Below are 22,719 nucleotides of genomic sequence, written 5' to 3'. Positions count from 1 at the left end.
ATGAGCAATATTACGTTTGGCCACCATTAACCCAAAGGTCTTCCAGATCAGGTCCATGCGGGTGAGGTCGCTTTCCTCCCATATTTTTAACTAATACCATTTTAGATAGAGTCCCACATTGCTACAACAAATATAATTCAAACAAGTCACCACTGAATCCCAGAATCTCTGTATGGCCGGGCAACTACAAATAATGTGATAAAATGTATCTGTTTGCCCATATGGTGTAGCTACTCTGCCCATCTTCACTAGGGTATTACATGCATAAGAGCACCCATGGAGAACCTTCAATCGTGATTCGTAATAGACGGAATCTAGAGCGTATGGCACCTCCTGTGGGGACGCCAGGGCCTCTGCCACTCGTCATCTTCCAATCCCCCCAAGGTTGCACTCCCAATGTTCCCTATGGCTTACTAGGGTGTCAGGTGAATTGTTAATGAGCTTACAATATGTGAGCGAAACAGCTTTCTTGGGCATATAATAAGTCAGTAGTCTACCCTCAAGTGGAGAGGGTTCAGGGAGTTCTCCTTTTGGCACTGCCTGCGCCGGGCATGGTGGATTTGGAGGTACCGATAGGCCTCAGTAGCTGCCAGCTGATATTCGGCGTGTAAATCCATGAATGGGATAAACCTTCCCCGCAAACACAGGTCATCCACTTTTGCAATTCTAATAGGATCCCACTTTTGAAACCTGGTTGAGTACCCAGAGTGCCCAGTTGGGTAGTGTCCCATGCATAGTATCCCTTAGGGGAGTAGCCCAAGTGATCCTGTCCCGCCAACCCAGGGAGTGTAATGTGTCATGCCAAAGTGTGAGAGTAACCGCTGTGGGGATAGGGAAGGAGGCAGTGACGGCTTCCTCCATTTAGTGCCTTGAGGTAGCTTTCTGGCTGCATGGCACACCGGCCAATACGTGTGGCCGGCTCAGAGTCCAAGATGAACCCAATGGTTGATGGCTGCTAGTTGCGCCGCCCGGTAAAAATATTGTATATCCGCCACTGCAATGCCACCATCGTATCAGGTCCTAGTTAACTTTTTAGTAGCTATGCGTGCGGGACCCCCGTCCCATAGTAGTGTGCAAATTTCCTGATCTATAGCTTAAAAATAGAGGGCTTGATTCGGGTAAGGCAAATTAAGAAGCATAGAGGAAACAAGGCAAAAAGGACAAGAGAAGGTACCTTCAAAGCTTGACATCCCTCCGAAGATGCGTTAGAAGGGGCTCCAGATTACTAGTGTGGAAAACACGCAGCTCTGCAGTGATATATATTCCCAGTTAACGGAACCCCTCAATAACTATGCAGGCGGCACAGATGCCGGGCAGCCACGGGTCACCCCTGTGGAGGAGGTAAATCAGGGATCTATCCCAATTGATAGTATATCTAAAATATCGCCGGTAGAGAGTGAACACATGTTTGATCCTGTTAAGGGTGTGGGTAGGGTCAGCAATGTAAAGTAAGAAGTGGTCAGCATATAGGGAGATGCTATCCTCCCACTCCTCCATCCAATGGAGCCCTCCAATCAGAGAGTCGCTGCGTACACACTGTGCCAGGGGCTCCAGGGCCATAAGTGGGCAGCCCTGACATGTGCCCGCATGAGTTGAAATGCCGAGGACACACCTCAGTGAACGGTAACCTGGACCAGAGGAATGGAATAAAGGAGACATATCCATGATAGAAAACGTGGGCCAAACAGAACCACCAGAGGACCTCAAACATGAACGGCCACTCGACAGTATCAACAGTCATGCGCACATCAAGAGAGAGCACTATGGCATCTTCACAAATCTTTTCTGTGCGACCCAAGACCCAATGAAGGCGTCTCAGGTTGAGGGCCGTACTACGCCCCGGCATAAAGCTGGGCTGGTACGGATGAATCAATGATTTAATCATGCACACCAGTCCGGTGGCCAATAGCTTTGCAAGCACCTTTAACTCTGCACTGAGAAGGGAAATAGGCATTTAGGAGGCATAGGCTTCTGGAGGTTTGCCCTCCGTGGGTATGACAATAATACAGGCCAGTCTCTGGTCCCTGTGCAAAGAGTCCTAACACTATTCTTGAAGGTACCAACCATACCTGCCTGTCACTGTTTCTCCCGCTTCCTCTCTCTGATGCCTTTTTACCTTTGCGTGCTCCATTTGGTGATCCCTCCATCTAAGAATCACACATGTCTTGGAATTCCCACATCAAACACCCACCAGCCAACAATACATCTAAGAACTCTGCAATGAGGTGCACCAAAAGATTTCCTACACTGGTGTATTTATAAACCTAAAACCAAAGGGGGTGATGGACGGAGTGTTGAACATTGCAAGCACTCACCCCCAGTCAACTGATCTGGGTTTAATCCATCATCATTCTTTAGCTCACTCCGCCACCCCAGTTCAGAGAAACTATCCTGGCTGAAGAGGGGTGAAACACCGAAACCGGTCCTATGATCCTTGTTTCCAGTCCAGGGAGGACCTGGCTTGGCAGTTCGGGCTGGACTGTTCCCATGAGGCACAGGGTCAAGACTGATTTGCATATGGCTGGGTTCAAACTGGAATGGCATGGTGAGCAAAAAAACGATGGATTTAGGCCCAGATCTCTGTACTGGGGTGAATGTATGACATTGTTCTGCATTCTGTCCATCAACTGTTGTTTTTGCATTTGGCATCCCGAGTGGGACGGGTATGTCCAGACGTGGGTCCCGTGCTCTCCATGCCACTGGAATCAAGCTATCCTGGCTGAAGAGGGGCGAAACCCCGAAACCGGTCCTAGGATGCTTGTTTCCAGTCAAGGGAGGACCTGGCTTGGCAGTTCGGGCTGGACTGTTCCCATGAGGCACAGGGTCAAGACTGATTTGAAAATGGCTGGGTTCAAACTGGAATGGCATGGTGAGCAAAAAAACAATGAATTAACTCCCAGATCTCTGTACTGGGGTGAATGTATGACACTGTTCTGCATTCTGTCCATCAACTGTTTTTGCATTTATAAACCTCCCTCCACCAAACATGAGGTCCACCACAGCCACTCAGGATCACATATATGGGAGACACATAGGAGGCTATGCTATGGTGAGGCTATGCTAGTCTGAGGCCCAGAAATCTATCTAAACATTCCCTATCGAGAGAACCACCAGTGCCTCAAGGAACTCCACAATCCCAACCTTTAAAGAACCATCAACACAATGCCATCAATGTCTGTAAGGACCCTCCCATAAACCTATCAGTGCTGTTACAACCCCAGTGAGATCCTTTAAACATAGATTCACCAGTAAGACCCCCACCAGCATCTCTAGGGACCTCCCCCAAACTCCCAAGACCCATCAACAATTGTTGAGGTGTCCACTCCAAAGATCTACAAAAGCATTAAAGGTTTGCCAGTGATTCTAGGAATTCCCTCCAAACTAGTGCCTTCTACTGACCCTCATACCTGATACCTATCAGGCATTTAGTCAAAGACTCACCAGTCCCTATTTCAAGAAGACTTCTTTTACACTTGCTTGTTTGCCATCCCCAATGCCATCCCCGTGTCTACGGCAATTAAATAATGTGATGCTGGACACATCTTATCTAATGTAACAGACTGTACTTGGAATACCACTGCACTCAACTACTACATACATATTAAACATACACACAATATACTCACCTAATCTGAGAAACAAGCCCATGAGGAATAGTTTTAGAAAAGCATATGGTCACACCCTCTGTTACCTTAGACTTGTCCCCAAGGTCTGCACACTACGCCGAGGCTATTTGCACATCAAATCTGATCTGTAACACATTCCACACATTGCAATCTATGCATCTGCTACTCAGCATAACATTACACCAACTAACTACTCACAAAGGCCATAAAAACATCTGCAACCCAGTCTGCACAAAACCAACAGCTAGGACGAAAAACATTACAGACAGCCTACAGTGCTCTGTGTGATACCAACGGCAAATGTGATCTATACAATTACTAGTAACTTCTCAAGCTCTCAACATGCAGCAGAAAACCGGTTGCAGGTTTAACAGAGCTCTTATGGTTTGATTTCCTACCTTATCTTGAGTGCTTAGGATGTCATCACTCTGGGGGGGCATGGCTAGCGCCCAAGGGAAATGGTGGTCGGTCCCTGACTCTCCCGTGACGGCGGAGAGGGCGATGAACCTGGCGTGCTGCATATCGCCTACACGGACCCCACATTGAATGCCTAAGTGTCGGAAGAGATCCTGCTCATGATGAAAACCTTTTGAAACGCTGCCGCTGAATGTAAGAGGCTTTTTCATCCTTTTGCGCAACACCGCAGCTTCGTCACGGAAGCGGCCATCATCTTAACTCACGCTCGATTAGGTATTTTCATTGCGCATTTCACCCATGAGGGCTTTTCTATGTGACAATTAAGTTAAGACTTTCAGCAAATTACTTCGTCTTGTTGCCAGCAGAACGAGGAATTGGATATTCTCTTCTGGCTTCTACTGGAAGCTTTATTTGCAACATTACTCAAGAGAATATTGCATTTCAAATGCAAGTTTTAATCTGCAACATTACTAAAGAGAATCTTTCACCTCAAGTGTATGCTTTCTTTTTTCTTTTCTTTTTGGCGCTCTACAGCTTAATGATCAGCTTTGGGGAACTCAATATTTAATCTTTATGTTTTGCCTGAGATAAGTTTGGTGACACTTCCTGCCCTCTCACCTCAGCACATTGAGGAGTGTTACACTAAGGTTTGAGACTCCCTCTCAACGCGTTTCCCTGCTGATACGACATCGCCTCGGCTGCTCCTGACTTTGTTAAATTTATTTACTTTGCTTCCAGTCTGTTTGTATGGGCAAACTTATTAAAGGATGTATCCTAACCATCGCCTTTGGGTCGCAAACTTTCAACTCTGTTTAAATCCCACTTGTACTGTTCCTCAATGGAAGATTCTACGAATTCTTCGCCTAAGGGCGCCACAGCTTTCACCATTGTAACTTCCTCTGGTACCAACAAAGCGCCAAGTAAACGTCTAAAGAAGGACCCTCCTCCTCCGCCAAGCAACCATCTTCAGTCTCTATGGATTTGTTACTGGAGGAAATTAGAGCTCTTCGTCCATTTGTTGAGGAGACTAATTCTAAGCTTCAAATTCTAACAGACAGATGGTCAAGCCTGGAGGACAGAGTTACCACAGTGGAGCAGAACATTGAATCTTTATCTTCTGCGAGCAGTAAAATGGATGCCCTTCACTCTCAAGTGCAGGCGCTCCAAAAGCAAGTTAAAAACCTGGAAAACAGAAACCGGCGAAACAATCATTGCATATATGGATTATGAGAAGGCTCAGAGGGTCCAGACTCCATCAATTTCTTCAAATCTTTTCTTCCTAAAGTCCTTAATTTGCCTCAGGATACTCAGCTCAACATCCAACGAGCTCACCGTCTGGGCCCTGCTTCTGCTATGACTTCATTCACCACGAGGAAACCGAGAGGAGTCATCATATATTTTTTTAGAATATACTGACCTGCTCAAGGTTCTCTCAGCCGCCAGGGCAGCCAACCGTGTTACATGGGCAGGCAATTCTCAGTTTTTTTCTCAGGACTATTCAAAACCTACAGCTGATAGACGCAGAGACTTTTGGGCAATGAGACCACAGCTTAGCTCTCTTGGAGCACGTTATGGCCTTTTTCACCCATGTCTCATCAAGGTGACCATCAACAACAAGACTACTACATATGAGGACCCTATAAAGTTTCCTCAACTCTTGTCACTCGGAGTCTATAGATACTTCCTCATCGTATAACAAATAGTTGCATTTGTTCTCATCTTGCATGAGTTCTTAATTTCCTCTCATATACTGTTGTTGACTTACTTCATGTTTATTTGTTTGATGATAATGTTCCTCCTGGCTTGGTTGTTTTGAATGTTCATTAACCTCCTTTTTCCTTGCAGGATTCGTTTCCCTCGATGTACTTTCCCCTGTGTTGTATTGCTTGCCAATTCTCGTTCCTTCCCGCTTCCTGTTTGAAGTCTGGATACATCATTCTCCCATGTGGCCTCATCTCCCCCACCTTACATGTTTCTTGGATTATTTGTAAGTATGTAATTTGTGTTTTCTTCATTGGCTCTTACCTTACTTCTCTATCTTCATTTTTTTGCTTCTTTCTCCGTTTCTTTCTTTTCTCATCGTCATATTTATTGCCATATTCGATTTTTTCACAGTGACACTTTTTTCTTCACTCCTTTTTTCCTTAACTTTTTCCTTTACCTGCGAACCCTCTTCTATTCTTATCTCTTCCATTTTTCATATTTTTATAATCTCTCCTATTCTCATCGATTGTTCTTTATAATCTCCACACCCCCTTTTTCCCTCCGTCTTTCCTCCTCCTTCACTTCTTTAAGTTTCAAGTTTTGCATACATCTAATGGCATCTTATTTGCATTTTAATGGTATTTACTTCAAGGCTGGTTTATTTTACTATTTGTTCTGTTCCCTTGAATTATGGTTTTAAAAATCAGTACTAGTATGTTAAAGGTTTAAACTCCCCTATTAAGAGACAACGGGTATTATCTTACTTATCTAAACTGAATGCTAAAATTGTTTTGCTGCAAAAAACCCATCTTACCGAATCTGAATCTTTAAAGCTTAAGAAAAATTGGGTTGGTGAACTCTATCCACCTGGTGATGGCAAAAGAAATGGTGCTATCACTCTAGTCCACAAATCATTGAAGACTTCCCTTATTTTGCAAGAGAGAGATGAGGAAGGTAGATGGCTGTATACCAAGCTACAGATTGATGGTGTCTCAATCTCTCTTTTTAATGTCTATGCCCCTTCTTCTGGTAACGCTCCTTTTTGGTCCCATGTATATCAACTGATTTCTCAACATTTTGCTAGCAATGTAATTCTAGCTGGGGACTGCAATCAGGTTTTTGATCCTTTTTTAGATCGGAAATCCACAGTTCCTTTCACTCCTTCAAAAGCACATAAAACTTTCACACAAACTATAAAACACTTACAGTTAACCAATGCATGAAGATTATGTCATCTGTCCTTGCAAGAATATACTTTTTACTCTCCACCCCATACGACCCAATCAAGAATTGATTATATTTTCACATCACACAGTGTCTCCCAATCTCTCATATCTGCAGATATAGGCCCCATACTCATTTCCGACCATGCCCCTGTTTCCATCCTGTTAGACTTTTTGCCTCATTCTGATCACCCCAGGAGATGGCGCTTTAACAATTCCATGCTTTTAGACCCTCACTTCAATACTTCCTTTATTTCTTTCTTCAATTAATACTTCCTTTTAAACAATACTGACACTATACTCTTTTCTATAATTTGGGACGTTTTTAAAGCTTCTGCCCGTGACTTTATTATTCGGTACACTTCTAATAAACGGAAAACAGCTTGGGCTTTAAATAGGGAACTCCTCTCGAAGATAAAGAAATTGGAGCATACTTATTACACTTCCAAATCGAAAAATTGCTTAACTCATCTTATTAATGCCAAGATTCAGTATAATAAAGACACTACTGACGCTGTTTCTTTGTTTCTTTTAAAGACTAGCGCTAAATTCTATGGTGGACAAAATAAATCTGGCAAACTATTAGCTAATTATCTAAAGACCAAACAAAATAAGCTTCGTATTGAATCTATAATATCGGACACAAACACTTCTAAATACAAAGACGCCGATATTTTACAAGAATTTGTTCAATTTTATCAACAACTTTATACTTCTGAGTTATATCCTACTGAAGATGATATTTCCCTTTATCTCTCCTCAATCCACAAACGCCCATCCCAGCCTCTCAGTCTCTACATCTTGACCTCCTTGAAACCGATTTGACTTAGTGCTCTTAAATCCCTTAAGAAAGATAAGGCCCCCAGCCCGGACGGTTTTACTGTTGAATTTTTTACATTTTGCCCAAATAATTGTTCCTAAGTTACATACTTTAATTTCCTCTTTTCTTTCTTCTGGTAATTACTCTGGTACTTTTCTGGAAGCCTTATTTTGTCTTATTCCAAAGGAGGTGAATGATTTACATTATTGCAAAAACTATCAACCCATTTCCCTAGTTAACATAGACTATAAAATCTTCTCAAAATCATTAGCTCTTCGATTGGAAACGTTTCTACCCCATCTCTTAGATAAGGAACAATCAGGCTTTGTCAAAGGATGATCTATTAATGACAATACCCGTTTGTTTTTTACATCATTTACAAGTCGCCAAATCTTTCAGAACCCCTTGCCTCCATTGCCCTAGATGCCGAGAAGACTTTTGATGGAGTATATTGGCCTTTCATCTTTCAGACACTAAAATGGTTTGGTTTTGGCCCAAAAATCATCTCCTTGATTTCTCTGCTCTACTCGAGTCCTAAAGCTGCCATTTTTGCCAAGGTCTTACCTCTCCCTACTTTACTCTCCATAGAGGAGTACGGCAAGGTTGTCCCTTATCTCCTTTCCTCTTTAATTTAGCCCTAGAACCCTTCTTGTCTAAAATAAAACAGAATCAATCCATCACGGGTTACAACTCTAATTCTTTACAGGTTAAATTAGCCGCTTATGCCGACGACGTTCTTTTATTCCTCTCCCAACCTCAAAATTCCATGCTGGCCTTTTTGAATGAAGTCAAATCATATTCTTTAGTTTCGAGCTACAGATTAAATAATGACAAGTGTGACATTTTGCCCTTATCTAAACATACTTTTAAAGAAGATTTTTCCCTTTCCAATTTTACTTGGAAACCCCTTCACATAAAATATCTTGGCATATGGTTCACTCCCTCCATTAAATCATCAATTCCTCTTAAGTTCAATAAATGCATTGAGAAGCTTAGCTCCCTCACGACCAAATGGCATCCTTTATATCTCTCATGGTGGGGATGTCTTAACACCATTAAAATGATGTTAACACCTATTATCCTCTATCTATATTCCAGTACCCATTCCTACAAAATGGATTCACAAAATTAATTCCATCTCTACTTCCTTTCTTTGGTTGAGCAAAAAAACCTAGAAAGTCCTTATTAAAGTTGTCGTGTCCGAAATCCGAAGGAGGTGTCAGCTTCCCTGATCTCCCCAAATTTCATGAAGCCTTTTTACGAAAACATATATCCAAGTGGTTGTCTAGCCCTTCTCCTGATCTGCCTCTTTGGATCGATCTAGAGAATTCCTTCCTTTCCCCGTTTTCTTTCCAAGAATATTTATCTTTTACGAGAAAACCGCAAAACTTGCATACGCCTATTATTAAGCACTCGTGTAATAGTTTGAATAAACTTCTTCATGTTGAGCCACACGATTTTAATACATTTCTCAACTCCACTATATGGCATAATAACTTTATTTGCATCAAGAAAAAACTATTTATTCGAGAACTTGGAGGGATAGAGGCATTTGATGGGTGCATCAGTTATTTAAAAATGACACTTTTCCAAAAGCACGCTCTCTTTTTCACTTACCTTTATCATTTGCACATACATTTCTAGCCTTACGCTCTGCCATACTAGATTCTTACTCATATTTCAATCCTTGCCTCACACCCCCTTGCCACTAGATCACTTCTGGTCAAGCATCCTCTGCAGATCGCCTAAGGCCTCCACCCTTTACACCTGCTTATTATCCCCACTTTTACCAAGATCCAAAACAAAGATTGAAATTTCCTAGTAGACCGATTTAGGTATACATTGGCCCATATCTATTTGGGATAAGATCTGGCCGAAAATTAGAAAGACTTCCAGAGCAGCTAGTGCCACACAAACTTTTTATTTATTTATAATAGATTGTTGTTAACACCAGTTTCCCTACATAAAATGCATTCTGACACTCCCAGCACTTGTTGGTCTTGTTCGTTTCCACAGGCAGATCTTCAGCACTCTTTTTTTGTCCACAAGTTATGCAATTTTGGAAATCAGTCTGGCTCCAAATTAATGCTATTTTTGGGACTAACATCCCCCTTTCATTTGCAAATATTTTTCTAGGCAGTCTCTCCAAAAGTTGGAACAAACCAAAAGCACAAACTCAAATCATTGACCCGTTAGTGGTTGCTGCCTTTCAGCAAATCACAAAAAATTGGAAAGATGCCTCCAAACTCTCGAATTTAGCTTGGTGGTACTCTGTTTGCCATAATCACAGACTCAACACTACTTTTGTATTTCCCATGTCGCTGAAACAAAAAAGATAACTTTTATGGTCTTGTGTTACGACATTTTTTGATGATAGTGCTAAAAGATCCTTTGCTACAATACCATGTATCCAGGAAGTTGCTCATCCCCTTGAACTCTCTGGTTTTGTCATTCTTTCTAATTTTTACTTGATCTAATGTAATTTTGTTTTATTTGCATCCTTATTCATTTTCGAACCTGTTTTCCTTTTCTATACCCTTATCTTTGCCATGGACTTTCTTTTCTTATATGATTACTTACCTATAAGTCAAGGGTGGGGCCTAGCTTTCTGAGGTGGAGGACGGCGTTCGCGAAATGGGCAGGCGCGGAAGGCACACTTCGCCTGCAATTAGTGCATAGGAGGAACGACGAAAAGGCGTTAGCGACGGCCCGTGCATGGGAGTCACTAGTGGTTGAACTTCAGGGGCTGATGTCAGAAAACATAGGAGAGGGGGGCATACCTGACCGACATGAGGATGCGATAAGCGGGGAGTAGGAGGGGGGTCACTATGGTAGGTGGACACATTCAACGCGGCTGAACCCAGGGGAACGCCCAAGCTGACAGAGACAGGTTTGAATACCCCTATATGCATCATAGTAATAGGGAGGGCCACATCAGTGGGTGGATAGGAAGACGGGGGCACACTGACATGGGTTGCGGGAGGGAGTGGGAGGGGGGCCCCCAGCGGGAAGGGTAACTTCTCCAATGCATAAATGGTTGAAATGTCGTATGTAATATTCTCTGGTGAGTTGCTGGTGCTTTTGTGGGAATTGGATTGGTATGTTGGTAAGAAAACAATAAAAAAATGTTTAAACAAAAAAAAAAAAATGATTACTTACCTAAGTGCCATTAATGATATGTTCAACAATGTTACTTTTTGATGCTATGTTATTTGATATTTTGATGTTTCTTTTTTGACAAACTTTTAATAAACTTCTCTTTTGAAACTTAAAAGGATGTCATCACTCTATATATACATGGAGCATACGCACTTGCTTTTCAGAAAGCATTTTCGGAAACAGTCTTCATGGCAGGAAAGACTTCTTTGGGATAAGAGAGTATTTCATTGAAGGCAAGAAAGTCCCAGTCATATTGCTAAACATAGTTAAGACCCAAGCACGGCAACAGGTTTCCATCGATCACAATATGGGTGACCTCAAGGCAACAGTGAACTTTAGGCAGCCAGCTCTGCTCTCTCTCAGCTGCCTTTGATATTGTTCACCGTCCTCTTTAGTGAACAGGCTCCGGAGCGTAGATGTCCTTGTTCCTGTCAGCGCCTTGAGATCAACTTTAAACTCTATCCATTCCACACTGAAGCAGTGGTCCTTCAACAATCTATTGGGACCCTGCCACTCCCAGATGAAGGTTTGGGTTTCTCCTACTGGAAATAGGATAAGGACACTTAGATTGAAGTGAAATAAGTACAAAGTACTGATAACAGAGTACTTGTACCTTCTCTGCTAGCAATCTAAAAAAGGCAAGAATGCCCAACTCCTCAATTAAGCTGAAACAGAAATCCTGGTACATGGCAATTGGTCTTCGTTTCAGCCAAGAGGCCAATGGACAAAGAAAGGTGAAAATCTATGAAATAGATCCTTCGAGTTAAAGAACCACCAAGTAATCAAATCCTCAATCTAGACACAGAGGAGAATCCTCTACTTTCTAAGATTCCTTTCAACAAGCCTGTACAATTGGTTCAGTACTTCACGGTCACACTGAAACCCAGACTCAGTAAGATTCAGAGCACAGCTGCCAGGCTGAGCTTCCTCTCCAACCATGGGGCCATAATGCTCGAGCCCTACAAATAGTGCATCAGAAAATCAATGTGAGTAGGTCCCTTTAGTCCAGTAACAAAATCTACAAACCTACCGACAAGGAGGGTACTATGGTGAAAGGCGGAACACCTACTTGACATTCCAGAGTTCAGAAATGCCAAATTGGCGGTGCTGCTTTCTCATTATAGACCCAGAGCTCTGGAACACTCAAGTCTGAATCACAAAACTTTAACTAACTTAAAATCCCAATAGCATGCTTCTCCCTTAGCCTAAATGAACCCACACCATGCATCGAGCAGTGATACCGGCAAACATCTAGTACCTCTTCGCACATGAAAGCAGATTTTTGCACTCTCATCTTCCACCTTTCAATCATGAAAACCTGTAAAATCCAATTGTCTGCAGGAGATTTGTAGCTTATCTCAGAACCTCAAACACCCTGCCCAACTGTTGACACATTGGACTCATCTCATTCATATACTCCCCAGTCTATACATGCAAGCACTGGCCTGCAACTAACTACATAAGCTCTTTTTGGCAACAGTACTGATAAACACCGATAGCATTACGAAGGTTGCTAAAATAAATCACATTTCCAAGTGAACATTCAAGCATCAAAGCTTTCTGGCACTAAAGACCTCAAAGCAAATTGGGAAATGCTCCTCACCAGTGATGCAAGGATACAAACTGCATCACCGCATTTCACCAGGTCACGTTGGAAAAAACACACCCTTCAAATAACCACATTACAACCCACACACATTTACATCCCTGTGATAGATGTCAGCTGTCCTAAAGGCATAGCCCACAAAAAGAACAAACCAGGATAAACATTAAAGGATTCAATCAAAGTTATATTTAATGTAACGGAATTTCCAAACACAATTCTTACACCTTTTGTAACGCCATATTGTTAGACACTTTAGTAAAACGAAAACAATATTAGAAAAAATACGCACACCAAGCTACTAAAACTGATGTTATCACTGCAAGTCTACAGAGATTTCCAGCCAGGACACTTCCATCCACCCACTCAAAGGGGCGCTCACTGGCGGCTTCATTGAAGAAAACATTGACCAAGTGCTGTTGAGCCAACACTCTTAAAAGCCTTACCTGGGAAGTGCCGCCGGTGGTGCACACTCCAGTCGGTGGGCGAGTGAAAGCAGTGATAATCCCCTGGTGCCAAGTAAATAACACAGTGATACAGTTCATTTCCCTCCTTGGTGACCAGCTGGTCCTGGAAAGAAGTACTCGGTGAAGCTAGGATGGAAAATGAAAAAAAAACACGGTCAACAATTTACAGACTTAAATTATATGACAGGGTGTTTTAATACATGTATTAAACTCCTGAAGTGGAGGTGATCTAGTTAAGGGATTACACGCAGTGCCGCAGAGTGAATACAGATCATACAAAGCTTTGAAGATCTGACGTAAGTCCCAGTGCACTCTGAAGGGCAGGGGCAGAGTGCTGTGTTTGACGGCCAGCACCCAGGACAAATTGTTGCACTCAAATTATTAAGAGAGGCTACTGCACCGTGAAGATTCTCGAGCAGGTTCCTATATGGCATGAATATGCTGGTGAAAAACGTCAGTGTGTTATGAAGGTTTCGTATATAACCAGGGGGAAAAGACACAAATTGAGTCAAGTCTCTGAGACACCCTTACTCAATATTTTTAGACTCTGTCAACATATAATAGTTAGCAGTTCATAGAAGCAGATGCATGTGGTTCTCAGCTGAATATTTTCACAATTATTGCATTGTAGTGATTACACTAGTTCCCTGTGTGTTTCCAATCACCTCACGATCATTGTTATTACAGACACCTAGTATGACAGACAGGCCTATGAACATATGCCTGTTGGTGATGACTCTGATTAATAAAGCGAATGTTCTGGAGCAAAAACTGATGCTTTATCATGAACCATGTAAACTGCAGGTTTTGTGGCCTAATGGTCATGAAGAGCAATTAATCAGTAGAAAGTTTGGTCCAGTAGTTATTTCTGCACTGCTTATCAGAATCAGTCACCTGTTTACCAGCCTTTGGCATGGCCATGCTGAGGCGGCAGACTGTGCTTTCCTGATTGAGGCTACCCTGAAGGGAACTGGTAGAGAGGAAAACCCTGTCAAGCAAGGAGAGCCACGCCCCTACTCTACATTTTCTGGCCTGCCTTGGCTTTTTTTCACAGTGAGCTTGGCAACCTGATTAGACTGAGGGGGTTATGTTATTTTATTAGGTGGGTAGTCCCTTCAGGGGGTCCTCACCATGGTAGAAGGTTGCCCCTACCCCAAACCAGGCAATGGGGAGACTGACCAATGGCGGCAGCTAAGATTCTGGTAAGAAGCTTTTTAAATAGAAATTAGCAAATGCTGGATCAGCCCTTAATCTTTAGTGTGTTTTTCAATATGGTTTTTAAAGATATAACTTTCAGCAATCAGGGCCTATGTGGGCACATACAAAAATAAGTCTTTTTTTGTTTTAAAAAAACAAAATCCCCTGGGATTCTAGCTTTGGTTAGGTTTATTAGTGAAGAACCTATCGGGTTTATTAGTGAAGAACCTATCATGAAGAAGATGGGAAGGTGATGGGCATACATTTTTGAGAACACAGACAATCCCAATTTAAGCTGGGCTGGGTCTATGACGCCTCAAAGGACCTGTACCCGAAAGAACCAGGTAGGTTGTGTATACATCCGTTTTTCAGCAAGCATGCCTTTTAAAATGTACAGGAGTGACTGACTATTGAAGTAGTGGACAAAGCTGAGCAATTCCTTCAAGCAAAGGAGAGTGATATTTTCAATTAAAGTAACATACCTTGGCCTGACATGCAGGGCCCAAAGTTAGACTTCTAGTAAAGTTTATTTCGGTATTTCCCTGGCAAAGGGGAGACTGTCCCATAGAAGGGGATGAGTTCGAGCTGCGCGCCCTCTGATGGCTGAGAATCCACAGCTTACAGTCTGCTTGCCTACATTGATCACTTACTTCTGGTGACTGGCAGATTATCGGTCCATGTCCGCGGCCCCAGAAATGACTCCAGGGAGTAGGTAACACCTTTCACCTGCTCTACTTCACAGTTCTTCACGCGCCCAAAGTGCAAGATTTTTCCATCAGATGGACTGATCTGTAGAAAAAGGTCATATAACCAACGGTATATAAGAGTTCGGTCTGGGAAAGTTTTTAAAGTTTAGCATTGCATACCCTAAACTATGCATGTCAAATCAACCTATGAGACATGTCACACATGCACCCCTTGCTCAATATATACACAAGACTGTATGCCACATGGGTCCCTCACGTTCTATACTCCACACATCACTTACTTGCCCCTCACCAATGAGGATGTGCGTGTCACTTACTGACCTCTCACAACTGATACTGTTCATGTCCAGCGAAGCTTTCAAACTATCATGGGCACTGCTCAGACGAGCGTCTCACTCATCCTCATCAAGATAACAATGGACTGGGATGCAGCCCGAGTGATTACCATTGACTGAGATGAATTCAAGCATTCCATCCATCACTGTTTAGTATACTTATTGTCTCACTCATCCTCGGCAGATGTGATGTCAAGTCCCTCACCCACCAGACTCTGCATGTGGCTGATGAGCTCAATTCACAATACTGTTGCTCCATAAAACGCATGCTGCAGACTGACACTTCACCCATCAAACAGGCCCCCTCACTCACCATTCAGTCCATCTTGCAGACATGCTTCTCACTCTTGACCTCAAAGATATACCTCTGACTAATAATACTGTGCATACTGCAACCAGATCCCATGGTCACCATACTGCAGATGTGTCAACCAGCCTCCTTACCAAACTACGCCTAGATCACCATACTGCCGCTGTTTTAACCACGCTCCTTACCATACTATGCACGTCACAGACTGGCTGCGCCTAGATCACCATACTGCAGTGGTTTCAACCAGGCTCCTTACCATACTATGCACGTCAGACCAGCCGCGCCTAGATCACCAAACTGCAGCTGTTTCAACCAGGCTCCTTACCAAACTATGCATGTCACAGACCGGCCGCCCCTAGATGACCACACTGCAGATGTGTTAACCAGACTCCTTACCATACTTTGCATGTCACAGACCGGCCGCTTTCTAGATCACCATACTGCCGCTGTTTTAACCAGGCTCCTTACCATACTTTGCATGTCACAGACCGGCCGCGCCTAGATCACCATACTGCAGCTGTTTCAACCAGGCTCCTTACCATACTATGCACGTCACAGACCGGCCGCGCCTAGATCACCATACTGCAGCTGTTTCAACCAGGCTCCTTACCATACTATGCATGTCACAGACCGGCCGCGCCTGAGGCTTCAGTTTTCTTCGGAAGAACTCGCTCAAGTTCCTGTAGTGATGAAGATCCTCCACAGCCGCCTCTTTCATGTTGACACCAAAGGTCCAGATGTAAAGGCTGTAGACTGGCTTCCGGAGCCAAGTGGGCAACTCAACCTGGTTCAGGCGCCCCCAGGCCCGCGACAGCAAACGTGTTGGCACAGTTTTGTATAAAGCGACCTATGGGAAACCAGAGGAACATAAGTTCACTTCATTTTTGTATACTTTCCAACATTCACTCTCTCCCATTACAATCATTGATAAAGCAGGTATGAATTCAACAGGTTCAACCAAAATCATTGCAATCCTATACTGACCCGGTCAAGCATAATGTCCCAAAATAGAACACTTCTATTCTTTGTGAACACACACCTACTTTTATTAAGCCAATCTACCTGAAAAATGACGTTTATATTGTTCACTGAAGCCAAAGGTTAGTTCTGAAATCAAGGGCACAATTCCTCTGTGCATGCGGTCTGAGCCTAGCGGCATAAATGGACCAGTGTTTGTCTTTATCTGATGCGCGGTCACTCCAGATCTTCTTTTTGTGTGGTTAGAGCATGCAGACTGTCAGAAAAATTGCCTTTATGGTGACTGACAATTAATAGCACTAACCATTGAAGTTTTTTTAATGTAGTTTACAGTTTGTCATTCAAACAATCTGCATTTGCAGATTTTTCGAACTGCCAGTTCCACTCAATGTTGGAGACAACCTGCTTATATAACACATTTTACACCACGGTTGAGTGGAAGAGCACGATTGAAAAGACGAGCCACACAAAGGGAGGGTAACAAGGGGGTGAGCAAACAACCTGCCTGGATGCTCACAGCCAGAACTGTGGGGGTACTTCCAAATATCCTGCACCGTCACTCCCAAACAGGAAACATAGGGAAACTTCTTTTACAGAAGATGAAGTATGTTTGAAGGGTGCACTTTGATGTGATGTCACTACATCTCCTTGAGGCTGTGTTGTAGGTATGTTATTACGTAGTCAGTTATTTTGCATTTTCTTCAATGTGCAGAACTGCTTTGCTCTGAAACAGGTCTGTGTTCCTGGTGTTTCATGCTGTTTAAATAATTATGCTATACTGGACACAACTGTGTTTGTATTCAAATTAAAATTTAATTAAGATATATTTTAAAAACTGAAGTATATTTGAAGGGTGGGAGTGGGTATGGACATACATTTCTAAATGAGTGTTTGAGGAAGAAGGTTCCTCACCTGGAGAAATACATCTCATTTGAATCCAGATGTGGGTATAGGGTGCTAAGAGTACACACAGAATTCAGGAATTTTCCCAGAATAGCTTTCATGGCCTCGGGGTCCCAAAGTCCACACAAATCTTGGGCGGACTCGTCCAATTAATGAATTTCAGACTTTTGAAAAAATCTGACACGGACACAGAGTTTTAACTCTAACAGCAAAGATCACTATTATGGCATGCAGTCCGTTTTATAAAGCCTCAGCGGCTGACATCAGGCACTTCTGACACACTCTCTACCAGTCCAGGAAGACTCCTGTAAAGAGACAGTTGATCCTCAATCAGATGAAATCCCCCTTTAAATGAGAAAGGGCACTATACAGGAACTCCCACAGTTCTACAATATGGAACGCAACCCAGACCGGGAAGACGCTGTGATGATGAGCCTTCAACATCACTGCCAACACAAGGTGCTCTCCCATGTGCAAAGGAAATCACAAAGGCGTACCTTGGGCCACAAAAGGGTCAACCTTCAGCTCGCTTTTATGAAGCACAAGATAGTTCATGCAATACCAGTTCCAATATCCTGATGTAAGTCAGTCTATTAGTGAGCAAAGCATAGTCTATCAGGCAGACAAGCTTGAGTCTGCTCTGGGAACATGGACTATTGAGTGATGATTCTGTTGCTATTAAAATAAATATATATAACTAAATGGTAGCTCAGTACAGCATGCACCATGCAACATACATTTCAGTTCCCATATTTGACACAGTGATCCGACAAACACTTGTTTTTACTAGGAGATGAAGACTGGATGCAGAACATCGGTAAGAACCTTGGGTATACAAAGTCCTAGTGTAACAATTAGGTAAAGTTCCATCATTGCTCTGATGTCCAGCTGTCTACCATCCATAATCACTGGGAGCAGATAGTCAAGCATAGAAATGTGCGAGTGTGCAGGCAAAAGACGGCATACCCAAGCGTGCTGCCAAGGTCAAACGAATTGAAAAGTCCCAAGGAACCAATATGCGAAGTCGTGTGGTGCTGCCTATATAACTACACTAAGCATTTCCTTACCAAGGCATCCCTTTATTTAGTCATGGAGGATGCACTAGCTATAGCGGAATGTGCATGAATAGCCTCAGGATTTGATGCACACACATTCCTTACCTGTGTGATATACAGGCTACAGATGCCTTACAAGATTTCATGCCTGGCTAAGTGCCTCCTCAACTGATATTGCATCTGGAAAGTCCTTAGTTATTTTCTATGCAGAATGATAAGGCTAGTCTTACTTCAAGATTGTGGACGTCTCCAATGTTCTTCTGGAGTCCTCATAAAACAGGGAGGTGAGTGGATGTCTAAATTTAAACAACAAATCTCAAAGAACTGGGGAACTATAAAGGCATGTGTGCCATTTACAATCTCTTACTTCGCCGCAACTTTATTTTGGGGGGGGTGACTTTTTCTGTGGCACTCGCTCAGATTGCTAAGAAAACGACTTCTGGTTTAAATTAAATGATGGCACCCCTGAAACAGCTGGCGCCTGAGACTGAGGCAAGGACAGAGAAGCTGCTGTGATAAACATACATGGGCCGGTGGAACCAGCATAGGCTGCTCTGAGTTGCCACATGATATTTAGGCTTTGCTAACCTAATAATCAGCTTCACTGTAAACCTCTTAAGAAAGGTAACAGTGAAAGGTCTTTGCAGTTATTGTTTCACGTAGAGCCAAGCCAGCATTAAGGTAGCTGTCTGAAACAGTATAGAGTTTGGATATCTCTCAAACTAAAGCTGGCCAAATCGGGAGGCTGGTGTCAATGCCACTGGCAGAATGAGGATACATACGGACTGATGACCAGTCAATAAATCAACAAAGTGCCTGGGAGGGAGTATAGCAAACAGGTCCAAGTCCTCTACTGCTGTGTCCAAGGAGAACATGACGGGAGTGGGTGAAAAGTCTGAAGGCCACGACATTGTGAATAGGCTTCACATCACCGGCACAAACCTCACGTGGGGAGAAACATTTGTTTCAGGCAGGAGAACAATCTGCCTGGCTTCACCAGAAAGGCGCCCTGGTAGATAGCTTGGAAAACTCTTCTCTATCCTCATCCTTCCATTAGTTAGATTTCTGAGAGGCTGGGGAAAGCCAGCTGGCAAAAGGATGTCTTCGTGGAAGTATTACAAGAGGTAGTATCAAATTAGAGGCACCATTTGAATCTTGACCATTTTTAGGCCAGAAGGAGAGAATACCACTGTCAACCATTTGTTTATTATTAATAATATTGATGTAGGCAGATCCGAACCAACATGTAGATATTTAATCAATGTTGGGCCACAGCCAGGTGTGCTCCACTAAGAGGATGGATGCTGGGGTGTCATGGTGACCTCAGACTCATCCATTCGGCAGACAGTGGTGTCTGTTCTGTGGGGCACGGTGCTCTTCAGGCTTCTAAAGTCCTTCCAAACCAGGTAATAAATGGGTAAGATAAACAATGCTCTGAATTTACATATTACGATTGTTGCAACATGTTCATCAACTGCCTCGTCACTTATTAAGTTGGCACGTGTTTACATAACAAGGTTGTATATGTAGTTTATATACGGTGTAATATGATTTGTTTGCATAAACTGTAACAATACTTCACAGTACAGAATGTATTGCTGTACTAGATGTCCTTTCTGGGTTTGAAAGTACTTATCGCATTGGAATGGTTTGACAGCACAAGACTAATCCCAATAACCAATTGATTGACCACTAACTTTGGGCTCCCAGGTAGCATGCTACTCACCGCAAAGCACTTCATCACCTCCTCAGGAGCAGTAAGCGCTAAATAAATGCAATAGCAATTCAATACAATATAATATAATACATGGGTGCTTGCAATCCCTATATAGGAGCCCTTCTCGAATTTCTTTATTACAGGCTACTTGTATCGTATCTTGTTCCCTGTAATAAGGAAATTACCTAGCTGCTCAAATATAACCAAAGGTAGGTTACAGAGAATAATCAAAGCTGTAGTTTAAAAAATGAAACCGAAACCTGCCTTTACCTCCTTCTGCTCCGTTTTTCCAGATGAACAGAGATCAGCAAAGAGGGGAGATGTATAGTAATGTGTATTTCATGCAAGTTTTAGGTAATTAAAGGAAGACAGAATCTCGGTCCTTCTGTACACATTCTGAGCAACAATGTTTTTTGGGTATTTTTGTAAAAGAAAATTGCCTTGTATTAAACGGATTATAATATATTTTTGCAACAAATAGACTGCTTTTGGCATGTTTAATTTTGCTCTACAAAGTCTGCTTTTAGTCTTCATGTCTGCAAACATTCCAGCTCTTCCATATGAAAGAGCAACACTCCAAAGATTTAAGTGGTTTGTGGAGAGGGTTATGGTATGACCATGTAGTATAAGGAATAAAGTACAACCACCATAATTATAAGGATATTGCAAGCCACCTCAGAGTTCGATAACCTTATAAAGGTACTGGTGCTCCCTCTCGAGCACCTGTAATAGAGCCAGGTCTCAACACCTCATCTCGCACTAGAGGATTTTAGTTTTCTGCCATGCACTTTATCTACACCACCACCATCTGTCATTCAGATGGGCCAATGGAAAAAGTAAGACCATAATGCATATAGAAAGAGATATACTTTTGAGTATGTTCGGGAAAAAGCATGTAGACTGTAGGACGTGCCCCTAAATGCACAACAGGAAACTAGTGAAAGTCAACTTAGACTGCAAGCATAGAGAGTAGTAGTATTTTATTTTTAAACCTATTTAATCTGTGGCGCAAATGTTCTTTGCGACAATAAGAGTAAGGCTAGTCCAGGTCCTTATCACGTTCAAGTGGACTGGCAGCGACAGCTTTCCACGTATTTATAAGGTGCTGAGCTAGCTTCAAGAAGCAACAGGTGCTACACACATAGCTATTGCATTTTATTGTTTATTTTCTTAACATTCATAATTTAGGGAGGACCTAGCACAGACTGTAATGCTATACAGAGAGCAAAATATTTCCTGCCGAAAATGACCATATAGAACACCTTTTTTGATCACTTGTAGACTAACCTTCCCTCACAAGAGCAGTACAAAATATCACATAATAGAAGCAGAGCAGGAAGGCCTGAGATTTCGGTGACCCATTTGGCCAAATATTCAATGCAGACTGGTCGATTTGCTTGAATTAGCAGATATTGGTGCCTTAAGTAGATGAAGAACAGGAGGGTCTTAAGTACTCTCCTGGACATCAGGAGAGATGAGGCCAGTCCCAGGTGGGAGGGGTTCTCATGGTGTAGGGGATGTTTCCTGGTTTGTATTCCCCTTAGGAATCTTTAGTATAAGCTACTTTGAGCTACAGGTGCTGCAGGTAGGTGTACGCTGGATGTATTTGCTGCCAGGTGGTTGAACATGGTGTGGGGGTCTTGTTTTAATAGTTATGAGACGTGAGATAATGGAAATGCCAGAGCGAGGGGGTGATTTAGCTGATCTTTGCCTGGCTGATGATCAGGTAGAGAAGACTGCCCTTTTAGAAGAGTAAAATTGTCACCACATACAAACGTGATTAGAGTGTACGATTTGGAAGACAAATTTGTTTTTACAATGGATGTGGAGGAAGGGAAGTAGTGGGTATATTTCCAGTGGGTGAATGTAGGCATTGCGTCTTCATGAAGTGGGCAGCAGTGGAACTGAGGCGCACTGCCAAATACTACAATATACGCATAAGCCCTGCAATGACTAATAAACACACCACCCACCTCCTTCCCTCCCTTCTACAGTTAATGCCAACAGGCTGCTTTTAGTGCATAACCACCCCTCAGGAGCCATGCTGAGGAATGCTGGCACACCTTTTAATAACCTTGTCTTCAATTGTGACGTTTATTAAGGGAACGATTTCGTCGTCTGAGTGGTGTGAAAGCAGGGTGGCCTGGCGATACTTCCTTTGAGAAGCGCCCAGAAACCACATGCCAATTAATGGATTCATGGAAATCAAGTATATATTTAATCCTGTTGCTCCCTCTTTTAAAAAGTGCAGCTACTTCTTTGTTTCTCCCTTTGGATGCCAGTATTCCCTTCTATCTGCATGACAAACGTAGGTTAATTTCAGTGTTACAAGGTAACTAACCTCTGAGTAAGTTATAATGAGGACAAGGCATGTTCACATGCCACTGCGAAAGCACGGCTTTCATTTAACGAATAACGATGGTTATTAATGTGTGGGAGTAAGCCGTCTGGAGCAAATTGAATATGCTACTTACCAGTATGCATCTGTTCTTGGCATG

General features: G+C 42.8%; 1 protein-coding gene across 4 annotated transcripts in view; it reads right to left on the bottom strand.

Moving 5' to 3' along the window:
- Nucleotides 1–22,719, bottom strand: part of PISD (phosphatidylserine decarboxylase) — a 351,855-nt gene that overhangs the window by 20,272 nt on the left and 308,864 nt on the right. For all 4 annotated transcript variants that reach the window (XM_085635874.1, XM_085635875.1, XM_085635876.1 and 1 more), the window contains 3 exons: nucleotides 16,179–16,415; nucleotides 14,867–15,005; nucleotides 12,999–13,145 (listed from right to left, as the gene is read on the bottom strand). In XM_085635874.1, coding sequence (XP_085492000.1) covers nucleotides 12,999–13,145; nucleotides 14,867–15,005; nucleotides 16,179–16,415 — 523 coding nt within the window. The remainder of the gene's footprint in view (nucleotides 1–12,998; nucleotides 13,146–14,866; nucleotides 15,006–16,178; nucleotides 16,416–22,719) is intronic.

The sequence above is a fragment of the Triturus cristatus genome, chromosome 11 (genome assembly GCF_964204655.1).
Source record: "Triturus cristatus chromosome 11, aTriCri1.1, whole genome shotgun sequence".
Lineage (NCBI taxonomy): Eukaryota > Metazoa > Chordata > Amphibia > Caudata > Salamandridae > Triturus > Triturus cristatus.
The sequence above is the reverse complement of the archived record's forward strand: the minus strand, read 5'-3'. Positions and strand labels throughout refer to the sequence as shown.